General features: G+C 45.3%; 1 protein-coding gene across 1 annotated transcript; it reads right to left on the reverse strand.

The window, feature by feature from the left end:
* Window positions 1-1,991: 1,991 nt before the first annotated feature.
* On the reverse strand, window positions 1,992-13,488 carry tmtc3 (transmembrane O-mannosyltransferase targeting cadherins 3). The gene is made up of 14 exons (XM_037254803.1): window positions 13,351-13,488; window positions 12,472-12,686; window positions 12,119-12,337; window positions 10,399-10,498; window positions 9,740-9,855; window positions 9,402-9,574; window positions 8,681-8,933; window positions 8,077-8,225; window positions 6,702-6,822; window positions 6,521-6,632; window positions 6,348-6,451; window positions 6,120-6,289; window positions 5,639-5,865; window positions 1,992-3,869 (listed from the first exon to the last, which is right to left on the reverse strand). The coding sequence occupies exons 2-14, from the start codon at window positions 12,658-12,660 to the stop codon at window positions 3,091-3,093; spliced, it is 2,712 nt and encodes a 903-aa protein (XP_037110698.1). The 5' UTR covers window positions 12,661-12,686; window positions 13,351-13,488; the 3' UTR covers window positions 1,992-3,090.
* Between the last annotated feature and the right edge of the window lie 204 nt (window positions 13,489-13,692).

Here is a 13,692-nt window from a genome sequence, read left to right on the forward strand (position 1 = left end):
ATCTTGCACCACAGCATGGTTTGTTCTCTTAAGCACTTAGCAGGATGTGGATTTAGAGAGCGGGATAGTCTTCAGAAACTGGCTTTCTGAGAATTGATGGGACCTAGGAACCTGACATTTGGGGATCTGGTGGGTCTTAAGAGCTTGGCTTTCAGGGACTTTGTTGGTTTTAAGAACCTGGGGTTCAATGGCTTTGATGGTCTCAGGAACTTTTGGGCATTATGGGACCTGGTTGGTCTTCAGGACTACTTTTCTGGTGTCAGTCCTAAGGACCTGGAGTTCAATGACGTTGTGGTCTCAAGAACTTTTGGGCATTATGGGACCTGGTTGGTCTTCAGGACTACTTTTCTGGTGTCAGTCCTAAGGACCTGGAGTTCAATGACTTTGTGGTCTCAAGAACTTTTGGGCATTATGGGACCTGGTTGGTCTTAAGGACTATTTTCTGGTGTCTTAGTCCTAAGGACCTGGAGTTCAATGACTTTGTGGTCTCAAGAATCTTTGGGCATTATGGGACCTGGTTGGTCTTAAGGACTATTTTTCTGGTGTCTTAGTTAGTCCTAAGGACCTGGAGTTCAATGAATTAGTGGTCTCAAGAACCTTTGGGCATTATGGGACCTGGTTGGTCTTCAGGACTACTTTTCTGGTGTCTTAGTCCTAAGGACCTGGAGTTCAATGACTTTTTGGGGCATTATGGGACCTGGTTGGTCTTAAGGACTATTTTCTGGTGTCTTAGTCCTAAGGACCTGGAGTTCAATGACTTTGTGGGCTCAAGAACTTTTGGGCATTATGGGAACTGGTTGGTCTTAAGGACTCCTTTTCTGGTGTCTTAGCTAGTCCTAAGGACCTGTCTTGTAAGGACCTAGTTGGTTTCAACAGCTGATATTGAGGGACCTGAGTGGGCTTTAGGTTCTGGATTTTAGGGATTTGAGTAATCTTAAGAGTTTAGGGAGCAAGTGGAGCGATCAGTGAGATTTTTTTTTTTTTTTTTTGCGCATCGGTGTTACGTTTATCACCTGAGCTTTGACTGAGCTCGCCAGGCGTCATCTTAAAGGGTCGCGTTTGCTCAAAGCTCAGAAAGAAGGCAAGTCTGTTTATGTGCGGTCAAAGTTGCGTCGATGTGTGTTGACCATCTGCGCTCTTCAATGTGCCTTTCATCAGGCCTCCCTCGGGTTGCCAAGCAAACCAACAATAAATACAACTTTCAAACAATCCGAAAATGTCTTTCATACTTTTGACTTGCATGTTTAACACTTGACGGTCACTGTGACATAACAGCAATAACTGTCGTCAAGCGACTTTGATTCGATTTACTTTAGTTCGGCAAGTACATGACTTTTTTACTCGTTTAAAATAGTCCTCATATTGTTTTGCTTTTATAGCAATTGTTGTGACTGAATATTAATTAAAAGTTTCATTGTTTTCATTAACACTTGTAAAAAAAAAAAAAAAAAAAAATGTTTTGACCTCTCAATACCAACTATGGTTACGTTTCTTTCACACCTATAAAATAAAAAACATTCAATTTGATTTATGTACTTTACAGTGCTTGTAAATTAGTGTTTGAATGAACTACTTGTCATTCCATTATCTCGCAAGAAATTACGCAGACACGATAGTCATGTGATTGTCAAAAAAGATGAAAAGCAGCTGGACAAAGATGAACGCAAAATAAGAGGCCCATGCCAGTCGGTGCTTGTCGTTGGCCTCGCTGGAGGCCAAGTGTTAAATCACTCAGCCTTTACTTGACACACACAAACTGAGAGGGGAAGGTCACCGCTGTAGCAAACACCCGTGACTAACAGACAAAAAGATAAGACACACACCAAGATAAAAAAATAAATCACTCAAGTATAATGGCGATCTATTGGCAGGGTTTCAAGCATAGTTCAGTCGTTATTTTGGTGGGATTTCCACATTTTCTAATGAGTTCCAAGTGAGACTCAACTAAGTGCTGTTTAAAAATACCTGTCTACTGTTTGTAATATACAACACAACAGGAGCAGCCAAGCTGTTGTCTCATTTTATTGAACCACCACCAATGGAAATGAATCACAAAAAAATTTGAAATAAAAAAAACAGTCACTTGGCAAGGCAGAAAATAATAGTACCGTTTGAACAGCCACGACAGTGATTACACACAGTTAGTTTGCATACAAAAACCATAATAAATAATGAATGTACAATCTTTTGAACACTTTCGGGGCTGCTAATAAACGGACAGTGTTGCACACACATTGTATTGCACGGTGGGGGCGGAGGGGCTGACGTGGCCGTCGATTAGCGTTAGCTTAGCACGGGCAGCAACAATAGCGCTAATGGCAACGACGGGAAGGCAGGAAACGCGGCGGGAGATCAATACAGATTAGCGGGCGGTGACCAGGCCGAGGATGTTTTGCTCCATTTCAGGGGTGGGGCCTTCATCGTCCTCGTGGTCACTTCCTGGAATTGTGCTGCCACTTAAGAGTGTGTGCAGAAAACGGGTCACGTGGCAACAAAACATCCAGAGGTTAAATACTAACTTGTGCTTCTTCTTGACCGACCGCCTATGCTGACTGACACCTTCATGAGGTGCAAAAAGAAGATCACTTTTTCTTAAATGTGGGCTAAGCATGGCAGTGAAGTTTAACGACTTGCCATAAAACAAAATCTGCACCAACGTCTTGCGTGATGAATTCCCCGTGATTTACAAGCGGCCGGTATTTGTGCCCATAAATAAATGCAGGTAACAGCTGCACTTCAGCTTAAGTTGTGTGCACACACCTCTTCACATTGCGGTCCTCAACTTGTACTTCCCCCTTAACGACGTTCCATGGTTCCCTTTTAATCTTAAGTAGAGTCAATTGCCGGTTCGCTTTACACTACTTTTTTCAATTTGACACGGTATTTAAGTGTTGTGGGATTGTCGTTTATATTTGCGGTTCAAACTCATGATGTAAGCATTTGAACTACTATTTGCAGCAGTGCTCACTTCCGATCCTCCCCCCCTAAAGGTGGATAATAAGGGAGAAAAAGTCATTTTTAAAAAAATGTTCTGTGTAAAAATAGTCAGAGCTCTTAAAAAAAAAAAAAAAAAAGGCATAAAAATTGTGGTCAATCTCCGCTTAAAATGCGTTCAATCTCCTCCAGCCTTTTCAAGGCGGCAGCACGCTTCTGCTCGATGCTGCCCGCCTGCCCGGCGGACTTGGACTGAGTCCGCGCGTCGGGCTGGCCCGCATCCAGCTCTGAGTGGTCGGGTTCTGCGGAGGATTTCCACGCATTCTTCTCACCGCGGGGACTCCGCCTTTCCTCCTCCGCCGTTGCTGGCTTGTCTTCCTCCACCAGGGGCCGGCCGGCCGCGCTCATGGCCGCCATCTTGCCCCTGACGATGTTCAGATGGCGCCGCACGTACGCTGTGTTTGGGGCCAGCGCCAGCGTCTCCTCCAGGCATCGCTCGGCTTTCGGCAGGTCTCGCTCCTCAAAGTAGACCACGCACAGGTTGTGCTTGCCCTGCACGTTGCCCGGGTCCATCTCGAGGATGCGCTGGAAGCAGGCCTTGGCGCCGGCCGTGTCCTTTTTGTGATTCATGAGGATGTCACCTTTGAGGATGAGGCCCTTGATGTGCTCCGGGTGGTGGCGCAACAGCTCGTCCAGCACGGGCAGCGCGTCCAGCTCGCGCTGCGACTGCGAATAGAGCAGCGCCAAGTTGAAGAGCGCCGAGCGGAATCCCGACTGTAGCGCGATGGCTTTGTGCATCCAGCGCTCGGCCGCCGCGTTCTCCTCCGCGTCCATGGCGAGCATGCCCAAGTTGAAGTAGCCGTTTGCGTCGGCCGGCTCCTCCTCCACGTAAACTAGGAAGCGGCGGTTGGCCTCGGGCCAGAACTTGGGCTCGCCTAGGGAGCGGGGGGACAAAAAGGCACTAGCCTTAGTTATACAGGGCTCCCTTGACTTGCACAATTCCCAACTTCAGTTTGAGTAATGGCCTGTGGCTTGGTTGCTGCTTTGTCGTACGCACAAGCTTCAGATATGGCTGCGCAAAGTTATTCTTGGATACCGCAGTGTTGTTAAAATTGATTGTGTCGAAATTTGTTTAAAAAAAACAAGACACCATTCGAACAGGTTGTCCTCATTTTTATCAGATGAATGGATACGCCCCATTGATGTTCAAAAGTCTTGGGCCACTGCAATACTTCCAAGGGGAATTTTGTTTTCGCATGTATTCTTCCATCTCTTATCTCACCGCCAATTTATACAAATCAAGGCTTCGCCTATCTGCAGTAAATCAACAGAAGCAGATCGAGCAGATTGAGCGTGAGAAATTCACTTTCAGTGAACCGCGACAACATGATGAACACGCCAGCAACCTTTCATTGAACTGCCATTAGTCATCAGTCTTGTCATCCGGAGTAGCGAGCGCTAACAATGCTAACAATAGGCCACTTAGCGCCACACAAGCCTCCAAGTTGACCGCGTTTCAATTGCACTTGTGAGTGCTATGACAAACAGTGACAATTCCAGAATGAAATTTGATTTGTTTAGAACATGCAAATGTTCGAGATGAACATCTGTAACCTCAAGGAAAACAGCGAGAGCTGTCTTTTTTTTCCCATGGGCAAAAGTATTCATGTAAAAAGTTTGGGGTTGGTTTTTTTTGAAGGAAAAGTTATGAGATTTTTATGAACAATGTTACAAAACAATTTTTTAAGAGAAAGAAGAAGATCTTGATTTGGGATAGAAGAGGGCCTAGATTAAAAAAATACATAATAGCAACTTTACCAAAACAAGATATATATTCATTTTGCAGACCTTTTCCTCTCAGTAATTTCACTTTTCTTTTACGAAAAAGTCATTACTTGCATCGTCGTGTAACTTTTGTTTTCTTAACATTGTAAAAATAGCAGTATTTTTACTCGTCATCTTACGAGGGAAAAAAAAGGTCAACTTATTTCAAGGGGGGGGGAACGATATATGAGTGTTCTGTCAGAAGGGAGCAGAAGCCAGCTATTTAAGTGACAGTTGACTAATCAGAGTGCAAACATGAGGTGAGAGTGGCGGCGAGAAAAACAAGCAGCCTTTCATCTTCGTGACTCATTCCCTTTGTTGCAGCAGTTTAAACACAATTCAACAGCAATAATCCTTCCTCAGTCTGACTAAACCGGAATTAGCTGGCCGCTGCCACACAATGCAACAGAGTTTACAGAGCCCAGTGCCGTTCAGTCCTTAAATCACGTTAAATGTTTTATGTGTCAGTCAAACGAGAAAAGCCAGAGATGTGACGTGCGTTCAGAGGGCATTCAAACCCGTTCCGCATTATTAGCGTCAACGCCCAGATTGCGTTGGCAGGCAGGCGGCAGGTGGTGCCGCCGCCTGCTGTTTTTTCTGGTAGGGCTGCATGGTTCAAAATAATTCCCATTGGTTTATTTCAAGGAGCATTTATCTGGACGGCAAATAATCAAATGTTTCAGGTGTGTGGACGTTGTGATATGGTTTCTCATGCTGTTATTGCTTTGGACTGTGGATGACGCGTGCTCAAATGGCACTTTTGCTGTCTTCATTTATGGCCAAAGATATTTTCTTTTCCCCTTTACTGTTTTGTACTGAAATGCAATTCAATGCATATCTGTGTTGGCGCGGTGGCGGGAACTAAAAGAAGAGCTCTCACCTGACTCCTGCATGAGGAGGGCTGAGTTGAAGAGCGCCAGCTTGTGGCGCGGGCTGAGTTGCAGCGCCCGCTCGAAGTTGCGCAACGCCTCTGACGGCTCCTTCATTTCGATGTGCACAATGGCCAGGTTGTACCACAGGTCGGCGTTGGCCCCGTCCAGCTCCAGCGCGCGCAGGTACGTGTCACGCGCCTCTGTGAGCTTGTTCATTTGTAACAGCAACTCCCCTCTGTCAACGAGAGAAAGACAGTTTTCATTCAGTCTTATCAGAATAAACTTAAATACCATATTTACGGACGTTATTTTTCAGAGAAACTTTTTTCAGATTACTTTCTTTTTTTTTTTTTTTACAGTTGTAGCTAGTCTTATTTTTATATAGATTTATTTATATTTATTTTTATTTATTTATTCATTAATTTAGTTTTCTTTTTAATAGTATTTTGATATGGCCCTAATCAGGGCCCGCCGTCTGCAAAGACTCGCCTGCTGATGTACGCCTGCTTGAAGTCGGGCCTCATGCTGATGGCCTGCCGATAGAGCTGGTCGGCTTCCTCCAGTCGAGACTCATTAGAACGAATCAAATTGGCCAAGTTGATGTACACGTTGAGATGGTTGGGGGCCACACGAGTCGCGTATTTTTTACCGGGGATAATCTGCCGAGACAAGACCAAATTCAACTTTTGTCCGAGTTGTAGGACGCGCCTGGCTTACCTGCGGCATGAGGGACTTGGCGATTAAATAGGCGTCTTCGGCCTCTTTGGACTTGTTCAAGTTCTTGTAGGTTCTCCCGACGTTCATGTGGGCGCCGATATCATCTGAGATGGCAATGTAAACACATATGGAGTTGCAGTGGAGCATTACACGAATAATTAGCGGCGACTTACCCGGCTGCACGGAGGTGGCCTGCAGAAAATAGCGCAGCGCTCTGCTGTAATCGTTTTGGTTCTCCAGCGCGTGGCCGACGTTGTTCCACAGCTTGGCGTTGTTCTTGTTCACCTGCAAAAAGAACAAAACCACTTTGCTCAATCAAGAAGGAAAGCCTCGTCGTCATCCGGGCCATCCTACTTTCAGAGCAGACGTGAACAGCGTATATTCCGACTCCCAGTCCCGGTTCCTGTTGAAGGTCTTGACGGCATGCGTGGTCAGCAGGACGCCAATCATCAGCCATGAAATTTTCTTCAGGTACCTTCAAAATAAAAGCCATTATCAATGTAGGGAAACACCTTCCAAATGAATTTAACAAGCATGTTTTGGATGAAGCCAGAGCTCCCGTACAAAAACCGCATAAGCAACAGTCAAAATTGAACCCAAAAGAAGACTAGAGTTATTCTGTTCTGTGAGACCTCTCTGTTGGCTTCTCAAATATTTCCGTCATGGAAATGTTCCACAAAACAAGAGGAGAAAAGTGCACCAGTCTCCTGAATACAGTGGACCTGCTTTCAAAACTAGATTATACGATTAGGGATTTCAGAGTCGCAACTTGCTCCCTTCATTGCGGACAACAGAGGACTTAAATGATGGAATGCAGTTCAAATTAGAGGAACATAAAGTTAAATAGGATCAATGTCTTTCCTTCAAGTCATTTGATCTTGTCTGCCACGTTCCACATGAGCTGGAAATCTCACATGCTCTGGATGACCTATTTGAATATAGATAAACACACAGCGCCATGACAAGGTATTTGCTACCTCCCAAAATTATTTTTTTCCCCCACGTGTTAAGATCATCAAATAAATTGAAAGGGAATACAAAGATAATCGAAGTAAACACAAAATGCTGTTTTTAAATAGTGACTTGATTGTGGCTATTCTCATTTTTGGGAAAGCTAATTTCCCTTTTTTTTTAACCACATTTGCTCAATCCAAAAAAATGCCTAAATATAACCTGGCGGCCAAAATACAAGTCAAGGAAATGTAAGTAATTTCCAAAGCTTTCAGAATCCTGTGCCGGTAAACCACGGTGAGAACAAATTTGGCACAAATGGAGAAAACATGACTCAGTGGTGAGCAGGCGGCCTACAGAAACTCTCCAGGCAGCACAGCGACAACTCATCCAGGAGGGTCACAACGCAACGCAGAGCATCAAAATGCCGTCGGCTAACTTAAGGACAACATTCACGATGCTCGCACTTTGTTCCACTGACATGTGGTTGAAAAGAATTCCAACTTCGATGGATGATGCGAGAGAGGAAAATGTTTTGTTGCGCGACAGTGAGGAAATTGCTGGCCCAAAAACAGCACCATCAAAACAAATTGGCCAACTTTCTGTCTGGGCAGGAGTTCTGGAGGATCTTTCATATGTCCAGTCATGGTGGATCATCAAAACCAGAAAACTGGACTAATTCAACGTGCTGGTGATGCGGCATGATTTTATTTTATTTTTTTCTTCCCCCAGTATAATCCTTTTCAAACCAAAATGGCCAATCGTCTCATCTGCTTACCCTTTGTGTGAGAGCACCTTGAATCCGTGCGCAACCAGCACGCAGAAGCCCATGCTGGGGACATAGAGGACCCTCTCGGCCACAACAAATCCCACCGGGAAGAAAAGGTTGGAGGCGGGAATGAAGGGCAGGACGATCAAAGACAAGGCCTGGAAAAGAGACGGGAGGAGGAATGTGAGCCGCGAGAGTTTGATGCTCCATCTCCTGATGGGAACGTTGCGCAACATTTTTTTCAAAAACAACGCATTGTGGACTCGAGTCCCCAATAAAGTTGATCTTTTGTTCTTGTTTGCGCTCTGAGAGAATGTTCGCCGACAGTCGAGGGGAAGGGCTTGTTGCGCAACGCCTTTAATTAAATTTCAGCGTGGTGCTTTTGTTGGCAAGCCAACATTTTCAAAACGTTAACCTAATATGCCACATTTATGTAACCGGCTGGGATGAAACGCGAGTGTTTATTCAATTGCAGATGGGGAGGCATGTTTTTGGGACGGCTTGAAGGGGTTGTCTGTAAATTATACTAACGTCGAGCACAAGTGCGGCCTAAACATGGAGGAACATAACAGTCGAGCGAGCCCACATCTGTGAGCATGATGGTCCGCCTCACCATGACGACCGTCTTCGCAGAGCTGCGCGAGCAGGTGATGCTGCGGTACGCCAGCAGTCCCAGAAGGACGTAGAAAAGCAGCGTGGCCAGGTTGCGCTGATCCAGAGCCGACTCCACCAAGGGGATGGTGCCCATGGTCCAGTCGCAGCACAACTCGGACGGGTTGAGCAATAGCCAAGCGTTGACGGGCAGCAGGTAGTTGAAGGTCAACTGGCGGGTCGGCGTCGGGCTGACGGCCGCCGGGTTGTCAAACCTGAAAAAGTTGCGCTTGTTATGTCCTGGTGTCATGCGGGAGATCTCGGGAACCCGCAAGTACTTTGACATGTGGCTCAAAAAACATGTTTGGGCCTGCGCCACGTTAATCCTAATCCTGCCTAATTCAAGTTCCTGTGTTATGGCTCGTCCTGCTTTATCCTAAGAATTCTGGCCCCCTAGGAACCTGAAGACAGTTTGAGGATTATCGGCTTAGCACTTGTCGGGTGAACCGTTGAGGAATTTTATCGGAGAGATGGCCGATTCGACGGCAGGCAAACTTTTTAAAACAGCGACAAGATGACGGGTCTTCAACATGAGGGATGACATCAAAGACAAGCAACCACCTCCCAGACTTGATGCTGTGGTAGCTCAAGTGCCGCATCTTTGTGCACGGCGAGCTTTTTATTTTTTTTAATGTGGGGCTCAATAAAGGCCGTAGAAAACGTGGGTTTAGAGTCCAGTCTACCTGGTGAAGATGGGCAACTGCGACTGGATGACCTGGACACGCACTATGACGAGCAGCAGCGTGCTGATGACCAGCACGATGAGCTTCAGCAACATTTGGAGGACGGCGTAGGGGAAGGCGCCTTTGCCCCGCAAAGCCTGCTTCAGTGTGTCCAGCAGCGCCGGTAACGTGAACTGGCAGAGCAGAGATTAAAATGTTCATTGAAATCATTCTTGTTTAGTCAATTGTGAAATATAATAATGGTTATATGTCGAGTGCTTTGCTACACTCGCAGCTGTTGTGAAATACGGAAAAATCTTCTTCGATGCTTTATTCACTTTCCTCGAGGCCTTCCTTACCCGTTGGGCCAGAAACACCTCGTAGACGCAGCAGATGCCGACCACGGTGATTCCCTGCTCTTTGCACAGCGTCGCCGCCGCCACCAACATGACGGTCAGAGCGATGGGCGCCCAGACTAAAAAGCAAAAAAAAAAAGACAACAAGTTAGGTAACGAGAGAGCAAAGGACATGCTGCGTTCGGTGACATCTGCTCTGCCCTTCCTTGTGTGGTTTGGGTCTTGTGCTCAAAATGCTTTGGAAAATTTCTGATAAAGGATCTTAATAGCCAAAGGGCTGTTAAGGATTTCTATAATGTAATAAAGCTTCTTGAATAAGCGCGCCATGTGAGCTGATGACAGTCGATACACAAGAGTGATGTAATCTGACATTTCAGTTTCGGAGCCGAGACGGGTTAGGCTTTGCAGCTTTGCTGGGGATGGAATCATGGTTTTTCAATTTTCCTTTTAATGTGGAAAATTGATGTGACACTCAGGTAAACAGAGCTATACAATCTTGGTCACGGAACCAATTAAACTTACTAAGCAGTATATTTCCAATTCTTGACTGTCATGAAAATAGACAAATATTCCGCGTAGACAAAATTTGAAGACGTCCCCCGGACCGATGTGCTACAGAGTGGAGATAGAAACAAAAAAAGGGGGGGGGGGGGCAATCTCACCTATGGAGTGGTCAGAGCCAGTCGATTTGGTGTAGGCTAAGAAAGCAGCCAGGAGGAAGATTGACGACAAGAGTTCGGCTCTGCCAACCACACCGGTCACCTGGTTGGGGTCAAATATTGTATTATGTGCTCTGTCAGCAGTTTTCTCAAGTAATACCTCATGTGAAGTTAAAAGACAAACGGCGGGGAGGGATGGAGACATTTATAACTAATGCCAAAAAAAAACGTGTATGGAAATAAGGAGAAGAAGTGAGCGTCGGGTGTCAATCACAATAGACATGCCGACTTACATAACATAAAATATAAATGGAATGTTTCACTTGGGGAGGGAAAAATAGGAAATATGATGGAAGTATGAAAACAGAGACTGCTTCTTCTGAGTGAGTAATGAGCAGATTTATCGTTGGACACCTCTTATTAAAGATAAAATGTTGTGAGGGACGACACTGTTGCGACAGCGGCAAGGCGAGACATTGAGTGCCCTCATGTGGACGTGCCAGTGTGGGGCGGGACGCATCACATGATAGTGGCTTTCTTTTTTATTTTTAGGCATAGAAAAGGCTCGTGCAATGATGACATTTCATGAGCCTGAAAAGCACGCTCGATTTTAATTCATTTTCTATGCTAATAATAACAAGTTTTGCTTTTTGGTTTTCCTTCTCTCGGGCAATGCTTTCTATTTGATCCCAAAATAAGTCTTGTTTACAGACTTAAGACTGCGATGAAAAAGAAAGGCACTATTGTAAATGTGAATCACACCAGCCCCATGAAAATCAATATGAAAATATTCTTAACTTTGAAGTTGGTATAGTGTCCAAATGTCAAGTTTGGTCAAATCCAGTCATTGTCTTAAGCGGTGCTTAAAGTCACGTCATGTCACTTTAAAAAAAAAAAAACAAAAAAAAAAACTGTCTGCTTTGGTGTGCCTAGGCACTTTGATTATTCCAAGAGAAAAATGGCGCTTCAATTACTTGGTACCAATTACAAAGGTCTGGATTCGTTTTGAGAAGTCATCAACAGTTTGAATGTGCTCTAATGACATCATTAGATTTAGGTGGAACACAGAGAGCTGTCTAAATCTCCCAAAACAACAGCAGCAAAGCTTATTATGTCACATATTTCTACTTAATGGGTTTAGATTCAATCATCATTTGGTTCGTCTTGTTGCCAACTGCGTCGAGACAAAAACAGCCCAAGCGCAGGGCCGGCCGGTCGGGATAAAATGATATTGCGGAGAATGACGCACAAGGCGAGCATTGTGCCGTGGTGCCTGTCACAAGGAACAAATGATCCTTTTTAGGGAGATGCTAGACAACGATAACCGTCTCACTCAAGGTTTGTCAGGCAAAATGGCTGACATTGAAGGAGGGAGCAAAAGATTTGCTTTCATTTGTTTGTGTACGCGGGTCTATGTAGGACAGGATCAATTACAAGTCCTAATTGCTGGGAGGTGGGCTGAACACAGACCACCCCCCTTTACACGTGAACAATCCCTCCCGTGTTAAAACAGTCAACTGAAGGCTTTAGGTTACGAGTGACAGCGGTGCTTGAGCTTGAATGACGGTTTTCATGTGCGGTCAGCTTTAAAGAGCCCAAGTTGAGCTAACGGCATTTCAGCCAAGGACAAGCAACGTGAAAGACGACTATGTAGTGGATCAAAATGAAATAACCAGGGAGTTCGCTACGGCGAGCTAAAATTGAAGTATTGAGAACAACTCACGGCTTCTGTGTGGATGGGATGCACGGCAAAGAGCAGCGCCGCCACCAGGCCGGACGTGGAGTCCAGAAAGAGGCGGCACACGCGCAAGAAGATCAGGCAAGAGACGGCATGTAGCATCACATTAAACAGGTGGTAGGAGGCCGGGTTCAGCTCGCTCAGCAGGTAGTTGAGGCGGAAGGTGAGCACCGTTAGCGGCCGGTAGGACTTGTGGCTGCGTTCCTGAACGGGGACACAAAATATGTACTTTAGCTTTATTTAGGTCTGGGTGATATGGCCTTCAAATAAACCCAAATTTCTATTTTGAACCGAGTTTCTTCCCCTTCCCTTCACAGACGATACGGGAATCGACATACCTCTGACATAGGTGTACCCCAAAAGTCGTTGAGGAAGAGATTCTTCAATGGCGTGGCAGGCCGCAGGTCCTTGTTGTCGAGGATGGCCGAGACATCGTCAAACACGAAGCCGCACGACAGGCTGTTCCAATAGCACGCCACCACCAGAACAGTAAGCAGCAGCGCCTCTTTCCAGGAAACGGCAGCCATGGCGCAGCGACGCCGTTCATGGATTGCTGTGCGGGAAAACAAAAGTGATTTTGGTTGGATAGGTTTGGGTGGTTAAACGATGTGCGATTCATTTGAGTTGTTTTTTGTTAAATTTTTATACACTGTATTCTGCATGGCAGCAAAAAGAGGAATTAGTTTACAAAAGCACAATCAGTGAAGTCGTAGTAGACGGAAAAACTATTAAAGCAATTGCATCCAGGTTCGAACCAAGAACTTCATAACTATGAGGCAAACGTGCTCATTGAGTTTCCAACAAGCTATCTATAACATCACCTTGGTCAATATTGAGCATAGTAAAAAGAACAGTAAGTTCATTAGGACATAATATTCTCCCAGTCGACTTTAGACATTAAAGCAAGAGCGTTGAAAGACATACAACCGGAAGCTTGACAGCTGACTAAACCCCAAAACAGGGCGTAACTCGCGCTGTTGTGACCCCCTAGTTTGTACGACAGTTTTTAATTTTCCAGGTCACTTTTGCAGCCCAAAAAAATCTTCACCGAACATTCTGCACTGCGTATTCTACAGGCAAAGCATCTTATCATTAGCTCGCCACCAGCCATGAGTTACTTTTGTAGCTAATGCTAGTTTTAGCCTTGCCACATGAGATGAAGGGGGGGTTTATCCTGGCATGTTCCATCAAATGAAGTCATTCGTGTCGCCGCGTACCGTGTTCTCAAGAGGATCGGGGTGCAGTTACAGACGTGACAAGAATCAAATAAAATGATTGAATGTCAACCAAAAAGTAGATAACACGATACAGCAAGGGGACTCCGAGTTGTGCGCACGCGCGAGCCAGATTCGGCTTGTCATGACGACTTCCGGGGCAGAGGCGACAGGACAAAAAAACGTGCCGGTGTCATTTGAAATCCGTGACAAAAATCAGATAAATTGCTAAATGTGTGTAACCCTATTCATACTTTTCAATTAATTGATATTGTAAAAATAAAATAAAACTAAAAATACATCGCAGTATCAACACCTTTTACACTCCGAACCGTTAGGGGCGGT

Source organism: Syngnathus acus, chromosome 6 (assembly GCF_901709675.1).
Source record: "Syngnathus acus chromosome 6, fSynAcu1.2, whole genome shotgun sequence".
Classification (NCBI taxonomy): Eukaryota; Metazoa; Chordata; class Actinopteri; order Syngnathiformes; family Syngnathidae; genus Syngnathus; species Syngnathus acus.